Source organism: Camelus dromedarius, chromosome 13, assembly GCF_036321535.1.
Source record: "Camelus dromedarius isolate mCamDro1 chromosome 13, mCamDro1.pat, whole genome shotgun sequence".
In the NCBI taxonomy this organism is placed as follows: Eukaryota; Metazoa; Chordata; class Mammalia; order Artiodactyla; family Camelidae; genus Camelus; species Camelus dromedarius.
In genome coordinates, this window is record NC_087448.1 from 59298819 (window position 1) to 59325881 (window position 27063).

The 27063-nt window shown below is 42.7% G+C and overlaps 1 protein-coding gene across 1 annotated transcript; it reads left to right on the forward strand.

The window, feature by feature from the left end:
* The first annotated feature begins 101 nt into the window (after positions 1-101).
* PROSER1 (proline and serine rich 1) lies at positions 102-27063 on the forward strand. Its single transcript, XM_010982420.3, has 13 exons — positions 102-966; positions 4068-4133; positions 6465-6533; positions 8543-8637; positions 9597-9690; positions 11556-11666; positions 13115-13198; positions 14648-14726; positions 15331-15426; positions 19411-19455; positions 22664-24461; positions 24930-25080; positions 25683-27063. The coding sequence occupies exons 1-13, from the start codon at positions 922-924 to the stop codon at positions 25803-25805; spliced, it is 2856 nt and encodes a 951-aa protein (XP_010980722.3). The 5' UTR covers positions 102-921; the 3' UTR covers positions 25806-27063.

Here is a 27063-nt window from a genome sequence, read left to right on the forward strand (position 1 = left end):
AGGCTCTGGGAAGGACTTCAACAGCATCCAATTCCGAGACATCCAGGCTTCCGCTATGGACATCTACATTCCCACACCAGGACCCCGCCATAGGCTCTCAAGTAGAGTGGCCTAAGCTGGCGGCGCACAGTTAAGTTTACTCGGGCGCGACGGGCTCTGCCGAAGGCCCCCGTGAGCCGGGCTGGGGGAGCTGTAGGGATAACCAGGAAGGGCCCCTGGCGTTGTCGGTCGTGCGGTGCTCGGGAGTCCCCCTGGCAGAGACCGTGCCCCCCTTCGCCCGGCTCCCGGTGTTCTCCTGCCGCCGGCCCGCTCCCGGAAGCCGAGGCAGCTGGTAACAAAGAGCCTGCCAGGCCGCCGCTGCCGGGGCTGCGGGACCCAGGAGTCCGGCGGAGCTGCTGGGAGTGGGAGCGAGCCGGGCCATGAGGCCAGGTTCGCGGCAGTGAAGGGCGGCAGCCGAGGCGCTGGTGCGGGCCGAGAGACAGGTACCTCCCTGCTCGCCATCCGTGGGACGCGGGGCGCGAGTGCCTCTGCTCTCCCGGCCACTCCACCTGGGAAGGCGGCTTCGCGACGTTCCCCGGCGGCGCCTGGCCTTCAGCGGCAAGGACCGACCTCAGCCCCGGCTCGGAACCCCGGGTTTCTCTGCAGGACTCAGAGAAGACCCGGCTCTTCCCCGCGGGGTCCTGAAGCTTTCTGCAAAGAAGCTGGGGAAGCCTCACGGGTTTTGTTTTTAATAAAAAGTTTTTATAAGTCTTCATTTTTAGAAATTTTTGCAGAGTTTGAAGTGCTCTACCTCTTCGCATCCTTTCTCCTGCTCCTTGAGTCTTTTTTTCCTTCTCAGCTATAAACATTTTTACTATCGGAGCAGACTAGGGATGAACGTTTTGTAATTGAAAGTGTAACTCTTACAACCTCGTGGTCAAGATGGACAAAAAGTCCTTTGAAACGGTGCTGGATGAAATTAGAAAGGTAATTGCACTTAATTCCTTTGATCAGTCTAAAAGCTAAGAATTCTCATGATTTATTCTCTCCGAGGGACTGCTTGCAGATTGTGTAAAGTACGGGTTTTAAGATTGCAAAACTCGTTGGAATTTTAACGTATAGCGTACAAGTTTATGTATTGATACAAAGAGAAATTATGTTAACGTTAAACTTCCTGAGAATCGGTGCGGTATTGCGGGAATTATATTCAGAGAGACCTCGGTTTCGAAGCCCGCTCTGCAAATCTTTAGTAGCTCTTCACTTTCGGATAAATGATTTAACGTTTCTGAACCGATTTCCTCAAATTCTGCGTAACGTAAGAGTGACTGAAAACTCGAGATAATACGTAGAAATTTTCTTTAATGGTAGTTACTATTGTGACGGGTTTTTAAAGTCTGAGGATAAGCAGGCTGCATTTGTTGCCTGGGCCAGAAGAAACGAGTGTCCCAATGAGTAGTATGGCATTAAGTTAAAGTCACAGTCTTAGAAATGGGCGTCATTCAGTAACTTCAATTTCAATTTTTTTTTCCCGCTTTCCACGTTTTTGCTGCTTTTTGAAGCGATTGTACGTAGCCTACTTCCCAGAATAAGCCAGTATTTCAAGCACAAAAAAAAAATAAGAGTTTACAAAATTAAAACTGGGAAGACTGACTGACCACTCTTATGTTAATACACGGTCCTCTGCTTGAAACTTCCGGGCAGTTCTCTCCCCGTTTTCATATCTTTTAAGACCTTTGATTGACGCGAAAAAGACTTGTTACTTTGGGCTCTGGTGATTATTATTTATTTAAGCTTATGAAATTATTAATACAATTGCCTATGGACATGCTGTTTTTCTTCATTCTCCATAAAGCAAAAAGTTGTTTTCCTTCATCCTTTTTAAAGCTTTTTGCTTTTTCAAATTTGCCTGTTAAGCTAAATTTACATATATGAGGATATTGATTTTTTTGGTAATGAAATTTTGCTTTTGCAAACCCCATTTGGCCAATGAAAATTTACAATAAAATAAATGTCAGCTTGCTAACTATATACTTAGAATTTGCCACAGTTTGTCCATGAGCTGATGATATTAAACTGTTGTTTATGAGAAAGTAATTTGACCAGGTAGATGGGTAGATTTCTACTTTTGGAAGGTCTAAGGTGTCAGTTTGCATATTGTCTCCCTTCTGAATTGTAAAAAGATGACATAGTAAATACTAATGAGGGGAACAGGAAATTTTCCAGAGATGAGAATCAGACTCACAGGAGATAGCAGCTTAAGTCCTTATTTCTGGTCTGGAATCAAAATATGTTTTTTGCTGTCTATGCCAAATAGGTGCATCAGCATTGTCTTAGGCTATTAAAATGGGATAAAACTACAGGCATATGTGAATGTGAGAATTACTGTTGGCTTTTAGGAAATTGCTCTCAAACTTTGTACATGTAATTTGGTTTAAACCAGGTAATCTCTTCCTGAGTGTCCCCAGAGGCCTATAGGTAATACTGGCTGTCACTACTGTCTTTTAGAACAAGGGCAGGTAAGAAGTCACTAGGAAAAGAAATAGAAAGGGAGAAGAAAGGGGGGGGAGCAATATTTAATTTGCTTTTTAAGAAGGTGGTAATGGTAATAATAATAATAATAATAATAATAACTGAGCACTCAGTGTGCCTGTTCGGAGCACTTTGTCCAGGCGTTATTTGGTTTGATCCTCCTACCAACCCTGAGGTGTCGGTACTGCTATCCCCCTCATTTACCGATGGCAAACCTTGTCTCTGTGAGGTTAACTCGTCAGCTCAGAGTCACCCAGCTAGTGGGGTCCAGTGTTCCAGGGCAGGCAGTCTGACTCCAGAGTGCGCTGCTCTTGTGCCTGAGAGACAGCCGGGCCTCTCAGGTGCTGATGAGAGAGTGACACCTAACTTGGCGTCAAGACAATCGAGGATTTGGGCCAGAAAGTTTTGATTGTGTCCTGTAATGGCAGTGATCATCAAACTCCCAAGAAAACATTACCCAGGATACCATTCCCTTCCCTTTTTCAGTGAAAATTCAACGATTTAGGCACCCTGGATGTGTTTCTCTGTTGACTGGTCATAGTATTTTCTCCCAGCAGAATGATGCGTGTGAAAAGTACCAATATCGTTGTTTTGAAGTAAAGGCAAAGGGATTAGTTGATTTTTTTTCTTTGTTGGGGGGTGGGGGAATAACTGACCTACAACACCATCCGTATTTCCATACGCTACAAAATGATCACCGCAATAAGTCTAGTTGGCATCTGTCACTATACAAAGGGGATTCGGGAATTTTTAATGATTAGTTATTAGTCTGGTGTTTCCATCTCTGAGCTTACCAAGGAGCTGCAAGGAGAGAGCATGTTATTTCAGTGCTGGGTCAAGGCCACGACTTCTCTGAACTTCCTGGTGCTGGAGGCCGTCACTTGCTGCATACCTATTATGTGTCAGATCCACTCCTGACTCTTTTATCCTCCTGGTACCTGAGGCGGGGAGTGAATGGTGGCCCTTTTATGGGTGAGGAGGCTCTCAGGGCAATTGAAATGCCTCTCAAAGGCCACACTGCCTGTTAGTGTCAGAGCCCTCTTTGGCTCCTGGGTTCTCATATCCCTGGAGAAATACTGAGATCCTGGAGTAGACCTTGTCCTACTTGTATTTCTGTATCATTTAGCACATGTAGCTGCTCAATAAATAATTATCTGAGGAATGAATCATGTCTGATACCTTTAATCTTAAAAATGTCAGTTTGGTTGAATTGGGGTGATTTAAAACTGCAATTACTTTTACAGGAATACTGTGTTAAACTTCTATTAATTGCAAATCTTGTTTATTACAATTTATTCCCCTCCTTTATAGGAGTGAGTAGGAAGGCCCTGGGGAGGGGGGTTTCTGCTGCCTCAGTGTATCCCTTACAGCGTGGACCTGGGAGGGTAGAATGTCACATCACCACGGTGACTTCAGCTGCCTCTGTGTGCTGGGGCTGCAGAAGGTCTGGCACTTTGACTTGCTTAGGCAGTTTTTATATACACACACACACACACACACACACACACACACTACTGTTCTGCTTACATACACTAATTCTGTTTTTCTGTATTTTTCAGGCTGTTTTGACAGAGTACAAATTAAAAGCAATTGAATATGTGCATGGATATTTCTCTAGTGAACAGGTACTCCCTTATTTGTTTAAGCAAAAGTCTTTTGTTTTTTTGCTTTTTTACACCAATATTCTGATTAATGTCTGTTTGCCTGGTCAGGTTGAGAAGTGCTTTAACTTTGTTGCTGTGTTTATTGAAGAGCTTCAGAAGCTTTCGGTTTTAGCAGAAACCTTGACAGAATGTATAGGGGGGATATTTTATGAACATATCCACTTTCACCACAATATCGTATGCTAACGTGATTTTTTTTAAATGCAGTGTCTACAAAAAGCAGTTCAAAATGTTTATCCTTCTGGGCACAGTATCATACGTTTGTAAACTTCTAATGGTCATCGTACCTAAATTTGAACAGTATTTATAAGTCAGTCATTGCAAAATTCACTACATTTTATAAAACTTGAACAAATGGTGATGTATGTTCTTATATGAAGCCACTACGTAAAAATTTTAGCAATAAGAAAAAAACACAGCATCTAATAAGTAGTATCTATAACTGCCAAAAGGCTAATTTAATTTTAAGCATGGTGGTATAGTGGAAACTTTCACCTAGCTTTGGGGGGAGTGTAGTGATTTAAAAAAATAGGTTCGCATGTATATATACACACACATATGCTGAGAAAGCTGGATTTCCAAGAGATACTTGGAAAACACTTGACAAAGAAATAAAACAGAAACAGAAATGTACATCTGGAGAACAGTTCTGGGAAAGGGTGGGAATGCACACAGGAGAGACAGTGGGTGAATCTAGAGACTGAGTCAGTAAGTGCTCCAACTTTTCCTCTATTTCTCAAGACTTTCAAAACTTGAGTAACTTGAAGCCTGTAATTCTGCCTACCAAATTCCTAAAAGCTACTTTGTGGTTCGCATGTTTGCTGCCTATTTAATGAGTATTTTTCAGCTGTCCCATTACTTTTCAAAATTACCTTATACTTTCTTAGAATTTAAATGTTTCAGAAAGATAAATAATTTCTCATAGCTGATAGATAGCTTTTATTTCCTTCTCTTGTGTTTCTGTGTGTATATGTGAAATTTTGTAGAATATTTCCCATTGTGGAAACCTAATGACTTTGCTAAAAATGTAACGATTTTGCTAAATCTTTAAAAGTCTCATTAAGCTACTTTCTAAGTGTGATCTTCGAATCCTATTTATTACATTGAAGATTTTCCTCTCTATATCAGACATGATAGTTCGTGAAGTTGTGTGGTTGGTGGAGTCCCAGCTAGCATTTACTATGTATAGCAAAAACATTATGCCCTTAAAAGTAAGGACATGCACTTTTATCAAATTATACACAAAGTGCACACAAAACTTGTTTGCTATTTGTGTATCTCTCTGTAAGGAGCAAAAACTATTATTTTCTTCACACACCACTCCCATTTCTAGCACTAACCTTGCTTTGTGGAATAATTGAAACCTTAAAACATTTTTAGGAACTCACAATAAAAAAAAATCCATTAACCCAGATTTTATTACCCTCTTGTCTTGAGTCTTTTTTTTTTTTTTTTTTTTTTTTTTTTTTGTGGGGCGTCCTTGGAGGCAGTGAACAGGCTGGTGGTGACCGCGCAGCGACGTCAGAGCTGGGATGGAGCCACCTGCTCCCCCTCACTGGCTGCTGCGCGATGTCTCCCTCCCTTGTCTGGAGCGCACTGGCCATGCTGGGCGGGGGAGAGCCTGGCTCTCTGTGCTCTCAAAATGACTTACCGTTTAGAACCTGCTGGAGGGATTCATGGTGAGAGTACATCTTTAGGGACTAGATCGGGTCTCAGTAAGAGTAGTATGTCCCCCAGATTCAAGTAAAGGAGCGGACGTTAGTAGACCTACATCAAACCCCACCATTGAACACCCTTGGTGATTGATTAAAACTGTCATTCTCCACTAAATTTTTTTAAGTTTTCCATTCATACTATATGTTTACATTCCTAAGCGGACATTTTATCTCCATCTAGTACTTTTCCAACTTCCCTTTTCTTTAGGTACTTTCTTTTTCCTGCCCCTTATGCCTTCCTTTGCCGTTGGACCAGTGCTGACCAAGGCTGTCTGTGCTGGTGGGACATGCTCTCTCTCTGCACAGCCGTGATGGTCGCTGCAGGCTGTGTATGCCTGTTGAGCCTTTCAGATGTGGCTTGTGCCAGTAAGGCGCTGAAGTTTTTATTTGATTTGACTTCAGTTGACTTAAATTTTAGTAGCTGCACAAGGCAGCTGACCTCTGGTGTCAGGCTGATGCCTCATCATCTGGGCACAGGAAGCACACTCTGAATAGTAATTGAAAGTGTGGAAATAAATCTTGTATCAATGTTTGCAAACACATTGTCGTTTGAGCTGAATTAGTTCTTTGCTTCCAGGTGGTTGATTTACTGAGGTATTTCTCCTGGGCTGAGCCTCAGTTGAAGGCAATGAAAGCATTACAGCATGTAAGTAGTTCATTTTTCCTTTGAATGTAGAATTTAAGTAGTTTGAGTTCTCCCCTAGTTTTCTAGAATTCATCTCAAGTTGTATTTTGTTTGCGTTAAAAAAAACTGACCCTAAATTTCATCGTACTTTGATTCTTCAAAATAACTGTGTTAAAAAATTCAAACTTCCCAAACTGTAAATTTAAATTGTATACACCATACTATTAAATTGTACAGGATCCTAACTAGCACATTGGAGTAGGAAATATCTGTAAACAAGCAGAACATCGGATTTGAATTCTTAAGTATTTTTATTTACTTCCTTATATTTTTGTATATCTTCACCCTCTTGTATTTAGTCTTGGGAGAATAGTCAGACCTGTATATACTTACATTTTTTTAGACCAGCACTGTCCAAATGAACTTCCAGTGATGATGGATACATTTTACAGCTGCTCTGTCCAATATGATAACCACTGGCTAGATGTGGCTTTCGTGCACTTGAAAGGTGTCTAGTCTGTCTGAGGAAGGGCATGTTTGAGGAGTTATTTAACTTCCACGTGAGCAGGCGCACGTGTCCCGTGGCTGCTGAATGGGACGTTCAGCCGCGGAGCCCAGCTCTTCTGGGGTCTCCCCGTCAGACGGGGTCCGGCTGTAGGAAGCTCCCTGGGAGTCTCAGGCATTGGGAGCCTGGAGGAAACGGCAGATTCTTGACTTCCTAAACAAATTTGCCTAAGAAAGTGTCTGGGTGTGTCAGTTCTTCCTTTTAATAGTTGCTTTTTTTCTTTTTTACAATGACAACAATAAAGAGGGTTATCTTACTCATCCACCATCAGCTGGGGGTGAAAATCTTTCTCCAAGGACCAAAGAGACAATAGTCTCTTGAAACGGGGAGCAAAGCAGAGAACTTTAGCGAGAAATAATGATGGGGACCTTGTCTTATCAGGACAACAAACTCATGACAAAACTCGGAGGTCTGCCTGCCTGCCCACCTTCCTTAGAATTAAAAATCAGAGGTGAGAATGTTGCACAGGCACAACTTAATGCACTTCTCTGAATTAAATTAAGTCCAGCCTTTTCTGACAAAGTAAGTCTGACTTAACTGTTTTCATACAGAAGACTGGACTTCAACAATTAGGTTACATATGGACATTTTCATAAATTAAGTGAGTTTGATCAGTAGTTCCAAGTTTTCCACAAACATATAATAAACTTACATATAAGGAAACCTATCTTTTACAAATATGCAATCTTCTGGTAAAAATTTTAGATGTCAGTTTAAAATCACACAAAGGGGCATATCGTTTTACCAATTCTTTTGGTGGTATAGGAGTAAAAAATGTTTGAAAACTACTCCAAATTCTAGGAATCTCTTGAGTGTTTGTTCTAATTGGTCTCCTTACCTTGACTTTGCTTTTGAATTTCCTCCACTGTTAACGTAAATCTATAAATTGACTTGCTTTTCAAAAATACAGGTACCCTGGTCAAATAAATTATGCAACATCCCACGCAGTCTTGGAGTGTCACAGTGCACATTAACGAGACTCTTTAGAAAGCTCTGCAGTAAAGAAGCCTGTTTAACCCATCTTTTCCTTTTCCCTGACACTGTGACTGGAGTAGCGCTGTTCAGCAGCAGGGACTCTGCTAGCAGTGCTGACTGTGGCCTACCTGGCCCTCTACCTGAACAGTGCAGTTTTCCCTAACTTCTCAAGCAGTGTGTCTCCCGTATTTGTAACCATCCCCTTTTTATATAGCCTTTCTGAGGAAAGTAGTACATGTACACTTTTTTTCTATAGATGACCCTATTGAGAAATGTGAATAAAAAAGAGCACACAGGAGAACTTAGGTCTTCAATTAGTTACGTTGAAAAAGCCTAATTTTAGTTCACATGGTTGTTAGGGTTTACTTTTGATTAAGCAGTTTTCACCTCAAATAGTTATATTAAGAATATTTAATTATACTTAGCCCAAAAGGTAATTTCTGTATGAAAATGTCTCATGATGAAAATAAAATTATTTTTCTATTAATAGAAAATGGTGGCTGTTCACCCAGCAGAAGTGGTCAATATACTCAACTGTTTTACCTTCAGTAAAGACAAACTAGTTGCTCTTGAACTGTTAGCTTCGTAAGTATTTCTTTTTCTTTTTATCTCATTGGAGAAAATTTGGAAGACTTTTAAAAGATCTTTTAACTCATCAGTGTGTATTAATGTGGTCAGAATTATATTAGTAAGTGGAACTCTGATAAAAGCTGTGAAAGCATGGAGCTGTATTGTTACCGAAGTCACTAGGGAGCTTATTGCATGTGTGTATAACTTACAAAGTAATAAGGCTTCCTGAGATTATTTTGATTTGTCTACATTTCGGTGACTGGCTCTGCCTGCCCACTCTGAGTGGCCTGAAAGGCTCGGCGGGAAAGGGACTTCTGGTTGGATGGGTTCTTCCACATTCTGACAACATATTTCTGTGGCTTAATATGTACTTATTCTTTCTGGACCTTATTTTCTTCAATTGTGAAAATAAGGATCTCACCTGCTTAGTCGGGACGTGAACTTGAACTACTGTTAAGATATGTGAGAGCAGCTGGCGTGGGATTTGAGGAGTGGGTGTGATGACTTGCATAGTGGAAGAGCCTGTAAGTTGCTGTTTATTTACAGCACATGCATTTTTAGGTCCTTTCTATACTTACAGATGACCAGAAAAATACAAAATTAAAAGAAACCATAAGGCAAAACTTCATTTTTAGGTCAGCTATGGCTTATATGCATTTAGCACATGGGTTTGTTTCATTGCCAGTAGCTCTCCTGACACTCATGGAGAGGGTATATTTGAAAGAATCTCAAAATAGTGATTTTTAATGATAGTATTACTGTGTTACTTTCAGGTAGTCAGATGAATGTCAGGTCAGTTGTTATATTTACCATCTTTAGATAAACATGGATAAACATGTTACTTAATTCACCAGTGAAAACTAAATAATCATAGTATTCCCATTATGTCGCAGGGAAAAGCTTACTCGTGTTTATGTGTTAAATACGTGTGTCCAGATTCTTAAATGAAAAGCTAAATTGTATTTCCTTGGTAGAAACATTGTTGATGCACAGAACTCGCGTCCCATTGAAGATTTGTTCAGGGTAAATATGTCTGAGAAGAAACGGTGCAAGAGAGTACTCGAGCAGGTAATCTTCCCAGGGTTGCCGTCTGAATGGCCCGTTGGGTTTTCCGAATGTACCAGTCGTGCTCCTGTGTTAACATTGTTGAGTGACCCGACTGCCACCATGTGCTGGGTGAGGAATGGTACCCTGCAGTCTAAGGAAGAGAAACAAAGCTGGTGACGGGGACACCGGAGGGCGAAGAGATGGCTGGAGAGTGAGCAGCCAGCTGGCCCCTCGGCTTGAGCCCCTGAAGTGTTTGCTCTCCGTCCCTCGGTGGCTTTGCCGTGGCTCCAAGCATCCATCTTTAATTGATGTATCAGGAGCGTGGCTGTTTAAAGGCTCTGGTCGTCAGGCTAATTTTCATCCGACTCATAAGAGATGAATAATAAAGCAGAATTCTAGCTTGTTCACTAAAATCTGTAAGAGTGGAGAAGTGGTACTTGTCCAAGCCTAGAAAACTAGATTTGTCCTCTAAGGCAGTAGTTTCTCAGGACTGTGGTGGCTGGAAACTGAGGTGGTGATTAGAAGCCTGCTGTAGCAGGAGCAGCTGCAGCCCGGCTGGGCTCAGTCCTCGTGCCCTGCACCGAGTCAGGGAGAGGAGAGAACCTTGCCTTCGTCATGAGTTAGCAAAGGCAAGATCTGAGCCCACGTTTCTTTACAGTAATAACTTCTTCACTGATTTTTTTGGACTGAATTCTTTAAGACATCGTGTATTTACTGCTGGCCTTTTCTTCCTCATGAAGCTTTCCGACCGTGTCACTTCCCGTCTCAGAAGTGACCTGGGTCCGAGTATTCTGCGGAGTAGGCTTTTTAATCAATGTAAATTAGTACAACTTTCCTGAAAGGCAGACTTGAAGAGCCTTTAAAATATTCATACGTTTTGACCCCAAAATTCTATTTTTAAGAATTTATTCTAAGGAAATAGATACAAAAATACACATTCGTACAGAAGGGCATTCATCCTGGTACATTTATGGTAGCTAAAAATTGAGGTGATTTTTAGGGTTGGATGTTTAGTAGGGAGCTGGATTATATAGCTAATAGTATGTGTTGTGAATGAATTCATAAAGTCAGTATACTTCTACAATGAAGCATAACATCATGCACACTTGTAAAATATGTATAGAGCACATTTATATATACATTTATAACTTGGTATTCTTATACTACAATATAGATTTATTGGAATATATGTCACCTAATACAGTGTTTTTCATTTATTTCATACATAATGAGCACTAATTCAGTTTGTGTTAGGTACCATTTTAGAACCCGGGGATACAATAATCAGTGAGCCAGACCAAGATCCCATCCCTCAGTGTAGCTCATGATTATGTAACAATATATTGACCACCAGCACCCAGACGACTGTTTTAACTTTTTCAGCAGTAAGCCCCTTGGACACCCAGTGTCCCATGTTACTTGTTTGTGTGTTCCCCACTAAGTTACAGACTTCTTCAGAGCAGAGACCGTGTCTCTTTCACGTCTGCGCATGCTGCCTCGCCTGTCACGTGAGCTTGGCGTCTGTAGAGTCGGACAGTGTTACTTCTTGGTCATTGGAGAAATGAGACGTATTAAATAGTGAATGGATTTTTTTTACACACAATTTACAAAATCCCTTGTGAAGATACCTTTCTATAGGAGTCTGTTGCCTATGACATTAAAGAAATTATGATACCATTTAAATAATTCCATTTAAATGAAGTGGTTTTACTTACTAATTTTGGTTATATTCACCACTGGAAGTGCTGACTGATGTATGATCAGATTGACTGGGATGCTGTTCCTTAATTTATGTTCATTTGTAGGGCTTCTCAATATACAGAATACTTAACTTTATGAGTTTATGTGTTTATTTTTTAACCACCCTCTTCTTTTTTATTTTACAGGCTTTCAAGGGGGGCTGCAAAGCTCCTCATGCTATGATATCTTCTTGTGGAACGATCCCAGGAAATCCATATCCCAAAGGAAAACCTAGTCGCATAAATGGCATTTTTCCAGTAAGCATAGTTTTGTGGCTATGTATGAAACTTCTTGTGGCTAAATATGAAATTGAGCAGAGTTGTGACATTTTTTAAAAATGCCAGTTGATGATACTTCTACAAAGGAAAGGAATTTTACTCTGTCAGCAACTTAATTCATAGATTCACCACTGAATGAAAGTTCATACATAAGCTATGTTACAGTATTTGTGGAAAATGTACAGAAGAATAAGCCATACATAAAAGAGGATAATTTGTTTTGTTTTTCCAAGTATCTTAGAAGCACTGATTTACATGTAGTAATTCCTCAGTTTCACAGTGAAGTCTGTTTGGGAAACTCCGCACGCAGTGTCTCCTCCCTGGAGCATCACATTGCATAATAAAGGCTCTGAGAAGTCCTGTAAGAAACTTGTTTTTATTTCATCCAAGTTTCCTCAAACTTCTTTGTAAAATAACTTTTCCAAAGAATGGTGTATTTTTATTGCACTGTAACAAATAGCTTTAAGACTTAGTGGATTGAAACAGTAAACACTTAACATCTCACGCAGTTTCTCTGAATCAGGAATCTAGGCGTGGCTCTGCCTGGTTCTGGCTCCAGGTTTCTCATCCAAAAGCTTGATTGGCGCACAAGCCCAGGCTTCCAAGGTGGTTCACTTACACACCTGGCAGATCAGTGTTGGTTGTTGGCAGGAGGTCCTTGTTCTCGGCTGGAAGGACTTTTCCATAGTGCTGCGTGAGGACCTCCTGACGTGGCAGCTGACTCCTGCCAAAGCAGATAGCCCCGGAGAAGGCCAGTGGAAGCTGTGTCGTCTCTTGTGGGTCAGCCTTGGGAGTCAAATGCCTTCATTTCTGGGATATCCTGTATTACCACAGGGCTCAGTCCTGTTCATTCAGGGGGAGCTGCACGTAGGAGGTGAGGATCACTGGGGCCATCTTGGAAGCCAGCTTCCAGACTAGTAGGTACCATTTAGAACACACATTCCTAGGGAGACAGTCTAATAGTGGGCAGTGTATTCTGATCTGTTCATTATAGCAGTCTTGAATGAGGTCCGTATGAGCTGCACACTTAATGCTTATAAACACTATTTTTTGTCACCTATTTCCAGCTGTGTACAAGGACTCTTGGATTCTTTGAGCATTATATCCTGTAGCCCTGGAGGTCTAGCTCTGGGTGCTCCCCTTGTGCAGGGAAAATTAGAACGTACTTTATCCTGCTTTTCTGTCATCCATGTGTGTCACGTGTTTCCTTCTACTTCTGTCCCTGTTCCGAGGGTTCTGTGCAGAGGAGGGTCGAGGACTGTATCAGGGTCACGCAGCCAGGGCAGGACTGGGTCTACAATCCAGGGCCTTAGACTCCTACCAAGTTACGTCCTTTTCTTCAGTATAGTGCAGTGAGGGTGTTTTTGTTTTATTTGTTTTTGCCTTTTATTTTTTTCAAGTCTCAGGTATCTTTCTTTTTTAAATAGGGAACCCCTTTGAAGAAAGACGGTGAAGAGTGTACCAATGAAGGCAAAGGAATAGCTGCACGGATTCTCGGACCGTCCAAACCAGTATGTTTAGGAGATAAATAATCAAACAAGGCTTAACTCTGACATTTAGTTTTCTGTCTGTTCAAAGCATAAATTTCACTTTTGTGCTGTGAAGCTTAAAGTCTACTAGAAACTCCAGGGAAGTGGATGAATGGACAGGGAAATGTAGTATAGTTAGTTCCCCATGTTAAGGGCACTTTTGAGGTTTAATGTCTTATTGTAAAGTGAGACCAGTGGAACTGTTTTTGTTTTTTTCTCCAGCCACATTCGTCTGTTCGTTTGGAGAGTTCACGTTAACTGAGACCGTGGCTCGGTGGCTGAGTTAGTATTAGTATTAGTTTAATAAGGACGGAGCCAGAAAGTTGAGCGTATTTTCACGGGAGTGATTGGATTGACTGATTGGGATAGAAACTGCACAGGAGAGACAGCCCCACGGGTTGCAGGATTGTTGGAGCTGAAGTGCCAGAGGTCCCCACACAGCCACCTCGCTGTCCTGCTGCCCACTGACCGGGACTCCCCTGCCAGGTGCTCAGAGCGAAATAGTCACGGATCGTTGTCCTTGCACAGGACCTACCACCTCATCCAGGACTGCCATTGTGAGAGCCGGGAAGAGTCTGCGTCCCTGCCCACCAGTGGGTCCACTCTGCTCCCGGGGCGTGGGGCCGAGCTCCCCCGTCCCTGCCCACCAGTGGGTCCTCTCTGCTCCCGGGGCGTGGGGCCGAGCTCCCCCGTCCCTGACCACCAGTGGGTCCTCTCTGCTCCCAGGGCGTGGAGCCAGTTCCCTCGGGTGGGTGCACGTGCTCTCTCTCTCTCTCTGTAGCTAAGAGGACAGCGTTTGGCCTAGCTTTGGCACCTCTAATTCTCTAGAGACCAACCCTCCGCATGTTCTTTGTTACTTATGTAAGTTCTATCAACTATAAGATGAAAGCTTTGTGGATTTCCAAAGGCAAAGCGACCAAGCTACTGAATTCATACAATTCCGGTCTACATTCTAGAGTTGTCAGAATGACAAATGCTAAATGAGTAAGTGCTCGTTTCTTCCAAGAGGAGAGAAGAGGATAAGAATGAGGAGATGAATTCCCAGGAGGATGTTGGAGGTTCCTGAGTAGCTGAGATTCCAAAACCTACTCGCTTTCTTGCGTTACATTGGCGAGATAGGAAATCTTGGATTAACCTAGGTTGGGCCAGGGAGGAATTTCTGTTTAGGATAAGGTATGGCCTTTCACTGGAGATGATTACAACTGAAATAAAAGTCTTTGGCAGGATCTGTCTTTGGAATTTAACAGGCACCACATTTATTAAAGCGAAGAAATTTCCCTCGTGTGCCACGTGCTAGTGCAGTAGCGGTTGCTCTGCTGGGGCGTTTTTGGCCTCTTAGGCCTAAATGCTTTGAAAGACAAATTGTTTTGTTTTGCCAGGAGACTGCTGACCTGACTTTTTCCTAACTGCCATACTTTCCCCCTTCACTAGCCTCCTTCAACCTATAATCCACACAAGCCTGTTCCTTATCCGATACCTCCGTGCCGGCCGCATGCAACTATCGCACCAAGTAAGGAGTTCCATCGCTTTTTACCTGTTTTTCTTTCTGCTCTTTATTTACTAAATCAAAAGTAAGTGTTGGTCTATATACTTTGGAAATCTGGAACTCTTATGAGATACGCTGTCATGAGCTTTATTTTGCCCACAGTCAGCCACCAGTGTCTTGGTCTACAGTGGTGCAACAGAGTTTATGGAGGACACTTTCCTTTTGATAAATTAATTGTACATTACTTTTCATCATTAATTATTTTTATGGGTTTTTGCCTATGGGTGAATCATCTCGAATCCCTTTTGGAGAGTTGGTATTTCAAAGGCATCCTCTAACTTTAAAAGGCCAAGTGTGTATACTTTGACAGAAAAGGCAAATAATTGAAGTCTGGCAGGTTCTGCCCACCATACTCTTCCATGAACTTATGCCTGGAATGAGCCGGCAGTGGGAAACAGAGGTCTCTGTCTTGTTTGATCTACTCTTCACCTATACCTAGACCCAGCCTCCTTGTAAAGTGTACCCACTGTGTAACAGTTTTAGAAACAAATTAGATCGCGGCCCATACAGTTTGACTCAGAATGATGCTCAATTTTATGTATTTGTTTCTATTGCATTTCTACTTCAGGTGCTTATAACAATGCAGGGCTGGTACCATTAGCCAGTGTCATAGCTCCCGGCGTGCCCCCTCCGCCTCCGTATACTCCTAATCCAGTAGCAGCAGGTGAGTTCACGTGATGATGCGTGTCAGACGTCTGTAACCTTCACACGGTCCCCTTGGAGGAGACAGCTGTGTGACATGGTGCTGTCCTAGCAGGGAGCACAGCCCAAGAGCCTGATGATGGATCTGAGCATGACATACAGATCCCACTAGAGCGGCCTTGGCCCCTGTGTGTGAACATGAGCGCGTGGTAGAAACAAGAACCATTGCTCATGAGGAGGAAACTACAGGATGTGGAAAAGCATCGCTGACTTCATGAGTGTCAGCATGGGGGCGTCTTCCTTCTGCCCTGGGGAGGAAAGAAGGTGCTCAGAATGATGCTCAATTTTATTGTTTTAGAGTTTTACATTTTTGCAAAGATAGGAAGAAAGAAGGTGCTCAGAAGGGCTGAAGCCTCCCTAGTATCTCCCCGTTGCCCCTTTTCCTTCGGGTCTGTTGTGAACTGGGATATGAAGTGGAAATATTTTTCTGTATCTTGGCAAATTATTCTCCCAAAAGACTGTGCCCGTTGATACCTGCCAGTGAAGATATATGCGTACGTGGTTTCCCTCAAAATGCGGTATTAACAGTTTGGGGTTTTTTTTGTTGTTTGTTTTTACTTTAGCCAATTTGATAGGGCTGGTTTAGCTGTTGTTTTCTTCTGTGTGTCTTTGCAAAAGTTTAATTTTTATTTCGATTAGTTACTGCTTGACTCTTCTGAATTTTGACTCGTTTAGGAAACCCTTTCCCATCCTGGCAGTGTAAAAATATCATCTGTATTCTCTAATTGCTTTTATAGTGATTCTTTTTAAATATATAGCTTTTAATCTACTTGCCATTTACTTTCGTATATATGTAGGGTAGGGATGGAACTTATGTTCTATATTAATTTAATTCTGCCCTTCCCAGAGACTCACAGTTACTTAATAGCATTTAATAAATTCTTTTTCTCTTTTTCTAGCCAGAGTGGCTCTGATGTTTGCAGCTGAGTACTCTGATTAAACTTGCAAGACATTTTTTCCAAAATTTGTCATTTTATTTGTTGCCCTTATTTATGGTAACTTTTGCCCTTAGAGTTGTACATTTTTGCAAAGACAGGAAGAAAGAAAGCTGGAACCATGTTATTATTTTGGGTCAGGTATTCTTAACCCTACGTGGTCCAGATAATCTACGTCTTGTAAGACTCTTGGCCCATCTGGAATTTATTTTCATAAAGGGGTGATAGAGCGGTTCACCTTCATTTTTTTCCAGGTAGTAGCCAGTCCGTTCATGTCCGCACCGCTTATTTTAACTGATCTGTTTTCCTTGCTGATTGGATTTCCATGTTTATCTTAAGCTTTCATATAGACACATGGCTCTAATTCTAGGGTCTTTACTTCTGCTCCAGTCTAGTTACTTTATGTTATGATGATGCCATGATACCATGTTGATTTGATTAGCAGACTTATGGTGTGTTGTGATACCTGATAAGGCTAGCTTTCTCTCATTATAGTTTCCTATTTTTCTTAACCATTTTTGGAAATTCGTCCCTCCATCTGAACTTTAAGATCAGTTTATGCAATTAAAAAGAGTTGAATTTATGTATTTATAGTTTTATACTAATTTGGGGAGACGGCATTTTACAAGTTTGACCATTCGGTCATGTGTGTGTCTTTAAGTCTTGTCACATGGCACTGTGTTTTCCCCCGGGCTTACTTAATCTCTTTCGAGAAGTTTGTAATTTTCTTCATATAGGTCCTTTGCCTTAGGTTTGTGCCTAGGGATTTTACAGGTATGTGTTTGTTACAATTATAAATGGAATATTTTGTTTCTAGGTGCTTATTACTAATTACCTATTCTAGTTTTTTTTTTTTTTTTTCTTGGAAGGCTCTTGAATTTTCTGGGTATAAAATAATTTCAGCTGGGTTATACTTTAACTTTTTCCCCCTGGCCTTTGTAAGGATTGATACTGCCCTCACTCCTTGTTGTTTTATTTTACAAAAGTATTTTGCCTATATCTTTATTTTCAGGGTTTTTTAGGGTTTTGTTTATTTGATAAATTAGTTGGTTTATGAATTATATATAGTTGGATTCAGAATTTTAAACCAGTAAAGGAGAGATTTAATAGGAATTTCCTGTAATCATAAAAATTATATATTTGTTTTTAGTCCTTCCATTTTATTTTTGTACTCATTATTCTGTTCCCCAGTTTTTCATTTTCTTTACTTTGGTTTACTTGGGTTAATCAAATTTTTTTTTATTTTTTAGCAATCCTTCTCTCCTTGCCCCTACCCAAACTCCGAATTTCTGTGTGTAGTGTCGCTAGTGATCGCCTTTGCACTCCTGGTGGTTGTCGTGTAGAGAAGCTGCAAACCGCTGCCCTGCACTCCACCATGTGGCTCCCACGCTCTGTCTCCTTTTTCATCAGTTTGTGTGTTCTGATGGGATACTACGCATTTTTCCTTCTGTGCCTCTGAACTTACGGCTTCTTAACTGTTTATTCCTTGATGCCCCATCCTGATATGCTCATTCTAATTTTCCTTTAGCAGAAAACTTCTCTAAGCAGCTTTTTCAAAAAGGGCACACGTGTAGAGTTGTAGAGGAGAAACCCAATTCCAGCTAATTTTCTTTTCTTTATTAGAACCTTGGTTTCCCCTATAAGCTGACAAAGAAAATACTCCTTCTCTTTCGAGTTCACAGATGTCTTTAATCTTGGAGTTCGCACATTTCACCAGGATGTCTGGGTGTGGACCTTATCATTCATCTTCCCTGGAGCCCTCTGAATATGAAAACCCAAGTCTCTAAAGCTTGGGGAAATTTTGTTTTTATATTCCTTTAATTAATGCCTTTTCGTCTGTTCTTTTTTTCTCCTTCTGATACTCTTATTTTGCACTGTTCTAAATTTTTTGGCTGTTCACTTATGATACTCTTTTTTTGTATTTTTGCCATTTTAAATAGTATTTTTTTATTGTTTCTTATTTCCAACTAAGTATTTTAGCTTTCAGCAATGTTATTTCTAATTTTCACCATTTTTGGCATTTATTAATTTGGAGTCACATTTTTATATCTGAAAGTCTTCACCTTCTCTGCTTATTTTCTTGCAGTATTTTATGTGTATGTGTTCTTATTTTGCATTACAGGATTTTAAAGTCCTTTTTTCTTTCTTTCATTGACTCTCCATTGATAGACACCCTTTGTTTAGGTTGTTTATTTGTGCCAAGTCCTTAAACAAGCTGTGACCTTTTTTTGCTGTTGGATTTCCTTTGAACCTTGTGTCCTTCACATTGTTGATTTCTCGGGCAGTTATTGTCAAGCCATGAGAGGTAATTTTCTCCCATTGCATCTTTGACTAACGGGGTGGTTAGGTCCTCTCCCTTGCAGGTGGAGAGGAGTGTGCTTTAGGTTGTTGGTCTCACAGGCTTCAAGTCGGCCTCAGCTAGCGTAGTCCTCCCTGATAGCTCCTGGCACGGGGCCTTTTCTAGAGCTGAGAGCTGCAAGTAGGCAGAGACTCTGTCTATTTGCTTGGTGATCCCCATGGCTTGTGAGACTGGCCCCTCGGATGGCAGTGGGGTCTGCCCTCAGCATCCACCTCCCACCTTCAAGCCTTCCCACTGTAGTAAGCCGCAGTGCCCCAGGAGTGACTGTCCACTTAGCCAGTGACAGCGCCTCCTCTCTGCACGCCTGCTGCTCTTTCTCCTAGATGGCACGCTTGGGACATCGTCTTCTTTCCCGAAAGCTTTCTTAAACATAGCTATAAAGTAACAATGTTTGTTTAAAACCTGATAAGTTAAAGAGAAATGATGGGGATCAAATGCTCAGAATCCTAGCAGTCTTCATATAGTTACTCCTGTGATTTTCATTTCCTTTCTTTTTCCATAGGCATGCATTGCTTTTCCTGACATGGTATACATGTATATCTTGAGTGTTTCTTTTTTTAACCTCAGGCTCTGATTATTATGGTGGCAAATAATTTGACTAAAGCTTGAAATCAACATTTATTTATGTATTTATTTATTTATTTTTACGTAGAAAATGAAGACCTTTCCAGCCAGTCAAAACCCACACAGAGTCAAAGTAAGTACCGAAATTGACCCAGAGAACTCTCCTGGTTGCCTGCTTTGTTACTCACTGAGGACAATTTGTGTTGAGTGTATTTGGAAACTTTAGGCTTCGGGGAAAGTTGCTGATTAAAAAATTTAATCAGTGCTTGCTAAAAGTGGCTTAATATTGGTCCATTTTATACACACAACCTGAAAGGCACATATTAACTGGATTTAAAAATAACCATATGCCTTTGTATCCTGTTAGCAAAACGTTCAGTGCAGTCTAAGTGCTGTGTAGCAGTGTATCCTCATTCACTTTACATTAAGTGATATTGGAAGCCTTGGGTTTTTTTTTTTTTTAAATATAAACACATTTCTTTTTTGATAAAAACCGTTTTTGACAAGCACTATGTCAGATACATCTTTTAGATTTAATTATTTTAGTAAGTTTGGGGAGCATAATTTAAGGTAGAAGAGAGAAGAATACAGAGCGCCTGAGCAGAGAGTGGAGCTGGGACTGCAGGTGGGGTGTGGCCTCTATCACGCCTGCAGGTGGCAGCAGCACCGTGACCGTGTGCTCTCCCGCTGGCTGAGGATGTGCGCGGTCAGGAAAGATGCCTTCTGGTGGAGACACACCTGGGACTGTTTCTCGTGTAGCAAAGTAGCACATGAGTCTAATCATTAGGGTCATGGCTAGGAGTCTTAGTGGGAGAATTCCATCCCCTGAGATGTGCCAGCACTGGGCTTTTTAGCTGGCAGTATCTAAGGTGGTCGCATAGCGGGGTGGAAAGGGCACTGAGTGAGGTGTCAGGTCATCCAGTTTTTGATCCTGGCTCTGTCACCACCCAGCTTTGTAACCGTGAGCAGCTCATTTAGCTTCTGTGAAAAGGAGATGAAAGGATCTTCAGCCTTTATACTCAGCCTCATGGATAGAGCTGGTTTTGAAGAGGATAAACAGATCATGTCATCATAAGTACCTTTGTTAGGAAAGGCATACTTTGTTTTCCTTTGCTATGTTATGTTAGCATGATTCAGATTTTTTTTTTTTCCTTTTTGAACCATATTAAGAAACAAAAATAAATACAAGCTAGTGTAGTGCTTAAGGATGTGGCTCTGACAGACCTGGGATCAAATCTTGGTTCCACCACTTCACGGCTGCATGACCCTTTTTTTTTTTTTTTCTTGTGATCACATCTCACTTAATGAGATCTACCATCTTAACAAATGTTTAAGTACATAATAACAGTATTGTTAACTGTAGGCACAATGTTGTACAGCTGATCTCTGCAGCTTATTCATCTTGCACAACTGAAACTCTACCCTTTGAACACCACTAGATAGCAGCATGGGCTTTTAACAAGTTGCTTAATCACATCAAGCCCACAATTGCCCATCTGTAAAATGGGAGTGTTAGTGCCTCTCTCAGGGGGTTATGTGAGGACAAATTAAATGATGTGTGGAAGGTACTTAGCACAGGATCTGACAGTGTTTTATGGTTAGCAACCAAATTAGATGCCAGGAAAGTAATACTCATCCTGGTATATTTTGGGGGGTTTGTTTTTGTGTTCCTGCATTTTAACTGCGGGCAGTATGATTAATAGTGCATGGCTTTTGTGTTATTATAAGAAAAGATCTCCAACAGAGGCTGCTATAAAGAACACTATGGGACAGCTTGGTTTTTACCTTGCCATCTGTTATTAACTGCATGGTCCTCAGCATGAAGTTAAATAAGATAGTGAGTTTTCACATGTTGCCCAACCAATATGAATCTAATAATTTTTGACACATTATTTACAAACACAAAACTGGTTATATATTCCTTGAGCTTCTAGTTCTTGTAAAATAGACTGAATACAAAGGTACAAATCCATTCTCATGTGTACTCTAAAATGATAGCTACTTTCTTGAAACTAAATTATTGCTTATGATATAAACATGGTGCCACCTACAAGCCTTTTGAATTTGAAGTTTATATACATGTATTATATATTACTGTTTGTCAATTCTCCTACCATATTCATTTTTTAGAATAGCTGTAAAGCTTGCTCAGAGCAGTGTGGCACCTTTGGCCATCACTTAGTACAGATGTGTGATGTAGACATGGTTTTCTGCTTTTCCTCTGGTCCCTTCTCCACCCGTGATTAACACAGTGCATTACTTCACTGACCATGTCTTCCCTAAGTCAGGATTTCTTATTATGCCTAGATTTAAAAATGTAAGTCTTAGTCCATGAAAATGTCTTTCATGTGATTATCACTGCAAAAGGAATATTCTCTGCTTACGACTGAAGCAGACGGGTGTGAGCACAGCAGTGGCCGGTGGTTGTCGTACTGACACTAGCTGCCTAATCTCACATTCCATTTGGCACAGACAGGATGCTCAGAGTCAAACAGTTTCACTAAACTGATTCAGGGAGGGAACCCAGATCATCCCCAAAATGCTTGTCTTATTTGTAGAGTTTATCATAATAAAAATATTATAGCAAACTCTAGAATTCTTGAGAATAAGTCCTTGGGTGGGTTTGAGAACTGCAGTTGAGGTAATCATGATGTGTGCAGTACAGCAAACATGTTAAATACACAGGTGCTGTGCACTGGGCAAGGTGCCAAGACTCTAAAGATGAATTAGACATGGCTTTTGCCCCTGAAGGAGCTCCTAGGACAAACCAAGTAAAGTTAGAGGTTAAGCCACGTAGAAGAGTCAATATGAGAAAAGGCTTGGGGGGAAAAACTATACAGATTGATAATCTGGAATATTAAGTTCAACTCACAGAGTGGCAGCTAAGACCCCTGGAGAGATGGTCTGAATCCTGGAAGGCCTTGTATGCCCCGAATAGGAAATTGATGTCCTGAAAGCTCTTAAGAGGGGAGGTGACTTGTATTATTACTCTAGATAAGTGGTTTGAGAGAATTGAAGGTAAAGTACACCCAGTTTTTAAAAATTGGGAAACTATGAAAGGAAAGTGTATTTGCTCACTTCTCGAGGCTTCCCCACTGCGAATTGGAGGGCTGCTCTGAGCAGAGGCTAGAACTCAGCTGGATCTATGAGGCTACCTGGTGAAAATCAGGAAAATGGAATCCAGCAATGTATACGTTGCAATAGCCTCTTACACCTGTCACTGATTTTCTGTGATGTTTTTTAAATATTACAAAAAATTTATATATTTCTTTTGAGTTAAAAGTTGACATTTCAGTGTGATGATAAATTCTTGTCTCCCGCCCCCCCCCCCCACCTCCCAGCGTTTTCTACCCCAGCAAGTCAGCTCTTCTCTCCTCATGGCTCCAATCCCTCGACACCTGCTGCAACTCCCGTGCCCACTGCTTCCCCGGTGAAGCCCGTGAATCACCTGTCAGCAGCCGCCACTGCCACCGTCTCCGGGATGAACCTGCCCAGTGCTGTCCTCCCTGTGTTCCCGGGGCAGGTCTCCTCAGCCATTCACACGCCTCAGCCGTCCACGCCCAACCCGACGGTTATCAGAACCCCTTCCTTGCCGGCCGCACCTGTTACTTCCGGCCACAGCGCAACAGCGGCTCCTGTTCCTGCCGTTTTTTCTGGCTTCGTTCCGCTGCCAGGTCCTTCCGCTGCTCCTGCCCCAGCCCCTCAGGCCACGTCTGCGCCTCGGGCCACCTCTGCTTCCAGTGAGACGTTCGCTTCTACTTCTGCCCCTTTCACCGGCCTCCCCTTTTCTGCCTCCTCTACTGCTGCTTCTGCCAACAGCCTAAATTCTGCTTCGTTGTCATCGGTTTTTGCAGGTCTCCCCTTGACCTTAACACCAGCCTCCCAAGGGGTGTCCAACCCGCCTCCTTCTGTAATCACCGGTGGTTCTGCTCCCAGTGTCGCTTGTCCACTTGCTGTGAATAATCCTCTTCTGTCTGCCTTGAAAGGCTTCCTGACATCAAATGATACCAGTCTAATCAACTCTGCCGCTTTACCCTCTGCCGTTACTAGCAGGCTGGCTTCGCTCTCTGCGCTTACTAACCAGAGCTCCGATTCCCCGGCCTCGGCCCCTAACAAGTGCTACGGCCCGCCGGCCGTCCCCGCCCCGCAGAGGTCTTCCACCCCGGGCCTGGCCCTGTTCCCCGGCCTGCCCTCCCAGGCCACCAGCTCCACTTCCACCCCCGCCACTTTGCAGGTGCCGGCTCCTCTAGCCACGCCTGCGGCATCCGCGACCTCAGTGCCCGTTAGCTGTGGCTCCTCGGCCACCCTGCTGCACGGCGCCCACCCCAGTAACTCAGACCTGCGCGTGTCGTCCACCCCTGCCCCCGCTGTCACAACCCTCCCCGTCATGATCAAAACCGAGCCCACGAGTCCCACTCCGTCAGCCTTCAAAGGCCCGTCTCACCCCGCGACCCCCTCCCACGGCACCCTCGGTCTGGCGGGGACTTTGGGCCGGGCGTACACGTCGGCCTCGGTGCCCATCAGTTTGCCTTCTTGCCTTAACCCTGCGCTGTCCGGCCTCTCCAGCCTGAGTGCGCCCCTGAATGTCTCCAACCCCCTGTCCTCCATCGCCCTGCCCCCGCCCGGCTCCTCCGCCCCCATCACTCCCGTCTTCACTGCGCTTCCTCCTTTCACTTCCTTGACCAATAACTTCCCTTTGGCTGGCAACCCGCCTCTCAACCCCGCCGTGTCCCTCCCCGGGGCGCTAATAGCCACCTCGACGGCCCCCGCCACCTCGGCACCCCTCCCTCACCCCAGCTCCACGGGGCCGGCCGCGCTCTCAGGACTCGCTGCCTCCGCGGCGCCGGTGTCTGCGGCGCCCTTCCCGCTCAACCTGTCCACCGCCGTCCCCTCCCTGTTCTCCGTGGCACAGGGGCCCCTGCCCGCCTCCACGCCCTCCTACCCGGGCTTCTCCGTCTCCAACACCCCCAGCGCCGCCCCAGCCCTGCCCTCCTTCCCGGGGCTGCAGGCGCCCTCCACCGTGGCCGCCGTCCCGCCGCTGCCCGTGGCCGCCACCGCGCCTTCGCCAGCTCCCGTCCTCCCCGGATTCGCTTCCGCCTTTAGTTCCAACTTCAACTCCGCGCTTGTCGCCCAGGCCGGGTATGTGGGTACTTTGGAGATGAGGGGAAATCATTCTCTACCTAACTTGTAGTTTATAGGCTTATTTTTTTTAAGTCCTTCAAATGAAAGAATCCAGTTGATGGTGCAGAATTGTATTTTTCTGGGTTGACATGTCAATGCTCAAAAAATGTTTTATGGCCCTTTGACCACGTTAAGATAGATAAAAATATTAATGCCTGCTCAGGTAGTTGTAGGATTTGTATTTGTTAATTTAGCTTGATTGTAAAACGTATTAGATGCAAAACATAGACTCACTGAATTCAGACTAATATACTTTATAATGGAAAGTAAGTTTTCTATCAGTGAGTGGCTGACTTTTATGGTTCCTTCCAACAGAAATTCTACGATTTTTTTTTTAACATCTTGAGATAGTATTTGACAAATATAGAAGCAATAGCTTTTATGTCTCACCTGCATTTTGACTTGTTCTTCTGTCTATTGTTTTAGCTTATCATCTGGACTCCAAGCTGCAGGCAGTTCTGTCTTTCCAGGCCTTTTGTCCCTCCCGGGTATCCCAGGGTTTTCCCAGAACCCTTCACAGTCATCCTTGCAGGAGTTACAGCAAAACGCAGCCGCACAGTCAGCATTGTTACAGCAGGTAAGCAGGCAGCGTCAGGCCTGAATAAAACGGTAACGTGTTTATCCTGGCTTCTGTAGTGATGACCTCGCAATGCGGATAGTGATATTCCAACACTGGCAAAAATGGCTCTTAGCAGAATGTCTGGAGATTTGATGACTAATTCTCTGCAAATCGGCAAATGAATCTTGTCTTCCTTCAGAAGGATAACAGAGTGGTACAATACATTCATCTCTCTGAATTGTTTTTCCTGCTTACAGACTTTTGAATCTCAGTTTGGAGATTTTACAGATGGACTCTTTAGATATGACAGTTAAATTTTAGCTTGTCTTCTACAGTTTAACCTAAAATAATGGTCCATTAAAGCAAATTTTCTCTAGAAAACCTACTGCCTTTTTTTGTTTTGTTTTAGGATATTAAATGTTTTAAAGGCATTTTTATGCAACTCTACCATCTGAAAAAATTTGAGTGTTTCTTAAAAATTCCAGGAGACTGAGCAAAATTACTTGCCCCCGCAGTTTTCTCTTTCCTGTTCTAACTGCCTGTAGTATGGCGCGGTCAGAAGCAAGGAGGCCTGATTGGGTTTGGCACTCTGCTAACCTGTGCGTTCTGCTCCTCGCCAGGTCCACTCAGCCTCAGCCCTGGAAAGCTATCCAGCTCAGCCGGACGGGTTTCCTAGTTATCCTTCAACACCAGGAACACCGTTTTCTTTGCAGCCAGGCCTGTCCCAGAGTGGGTGGCAATGAATATATTGTAATACAGATTCTCCTTTGGAACAACATCGGATGCCTGAGGACTGCAGTGAACAATGTGACAAATGTGAAGTTGGCCAAAAGTCAGGAAATGAGGATGAGAATGAGCCTGGGGAAACTGGGATAAGGGTTTAAAAACATGGTTGCGTTTTTTTAAATAATTTTTTTAGTATGAACACTCCCCTATGTAAATATGCTGACAATAAATTGTATGAAGAATAGTGTTAAGAAAGTGTTTAGGGACTTTTCACCTCCCACCCTATGAGATTTTGAGTCATGTGTGTGATCTGTGTGGGGAGGATACTAAGGAGGAGGTTGAACCCTTCGTAGCCAAATACAGCCTTAAATCTGCCTGTACAGCGTCCACTGACAGAAGTAGTAGTTGTGCCTCAGACTTACGGGTTGCATGTGGCCCTGGGGGACTAACTGCCCTTGGTATGCGTGAGTGGTTCCTGTTGGCATCGCTGGAACTCAGTATCCATACTCCGTACGTATCCACAAAAGGGACCTGAGGCCCACAGTTACTTTTAACTTCTGACGTTAACGATCATACGTACACTGCTGAATTTAACTCAATGTATTTCAGGTAAGTGAAAATGGTGCTTAATACACTCTTCAGAATGACTTTCAGGTGTTTTCAACTACTACATGTATATATATGTCTTCAGAACTACTTTCTTACAGAAATACAAGTAAGGCTTGTGATAATTTGCCTTCAAAACTTGTTTCTTAATCTCAGCAGCATCCAAATGAGTGCGGAACATTGGACTGACCCTTGGGCCACCTCTGTTGCTCAGTGTACTCTGGAAGCTCTTGGTGAATGTTTACAGTCACGGGATGTAGTGTTTCTATTTGTACTTAAAATCAGATGCTTACCTAAAATAATTATGTGACAACGGATAGAGAAGACTTGCCCTGTTAGTAAGTATGCGGTGTGTGCTCTGTTTAAGGATCTGTGGTAGTATATAACACGATTGAATGTCATTGATTTAAGAATAATAACTGCCACATTTGGGGGGACAGGGGAGTAGGGAGAATGATTTCCAATCCTGTGATTAAAAGTGCAAACTATAGAATCTACTGTAGTACATTTCAGCGTCTAGAAGTTTTACTTTTATAAAGATGGTGTCTGGAAGATGTTCTAATGTATTTTCCTTCAACCTGGGGAACAAACTTTTTTAAGTATATGAATAAATATTCCTGTACGGTTAGTTTTTAACAATTTTTTAAAATAAACTTTGTGGATACAATA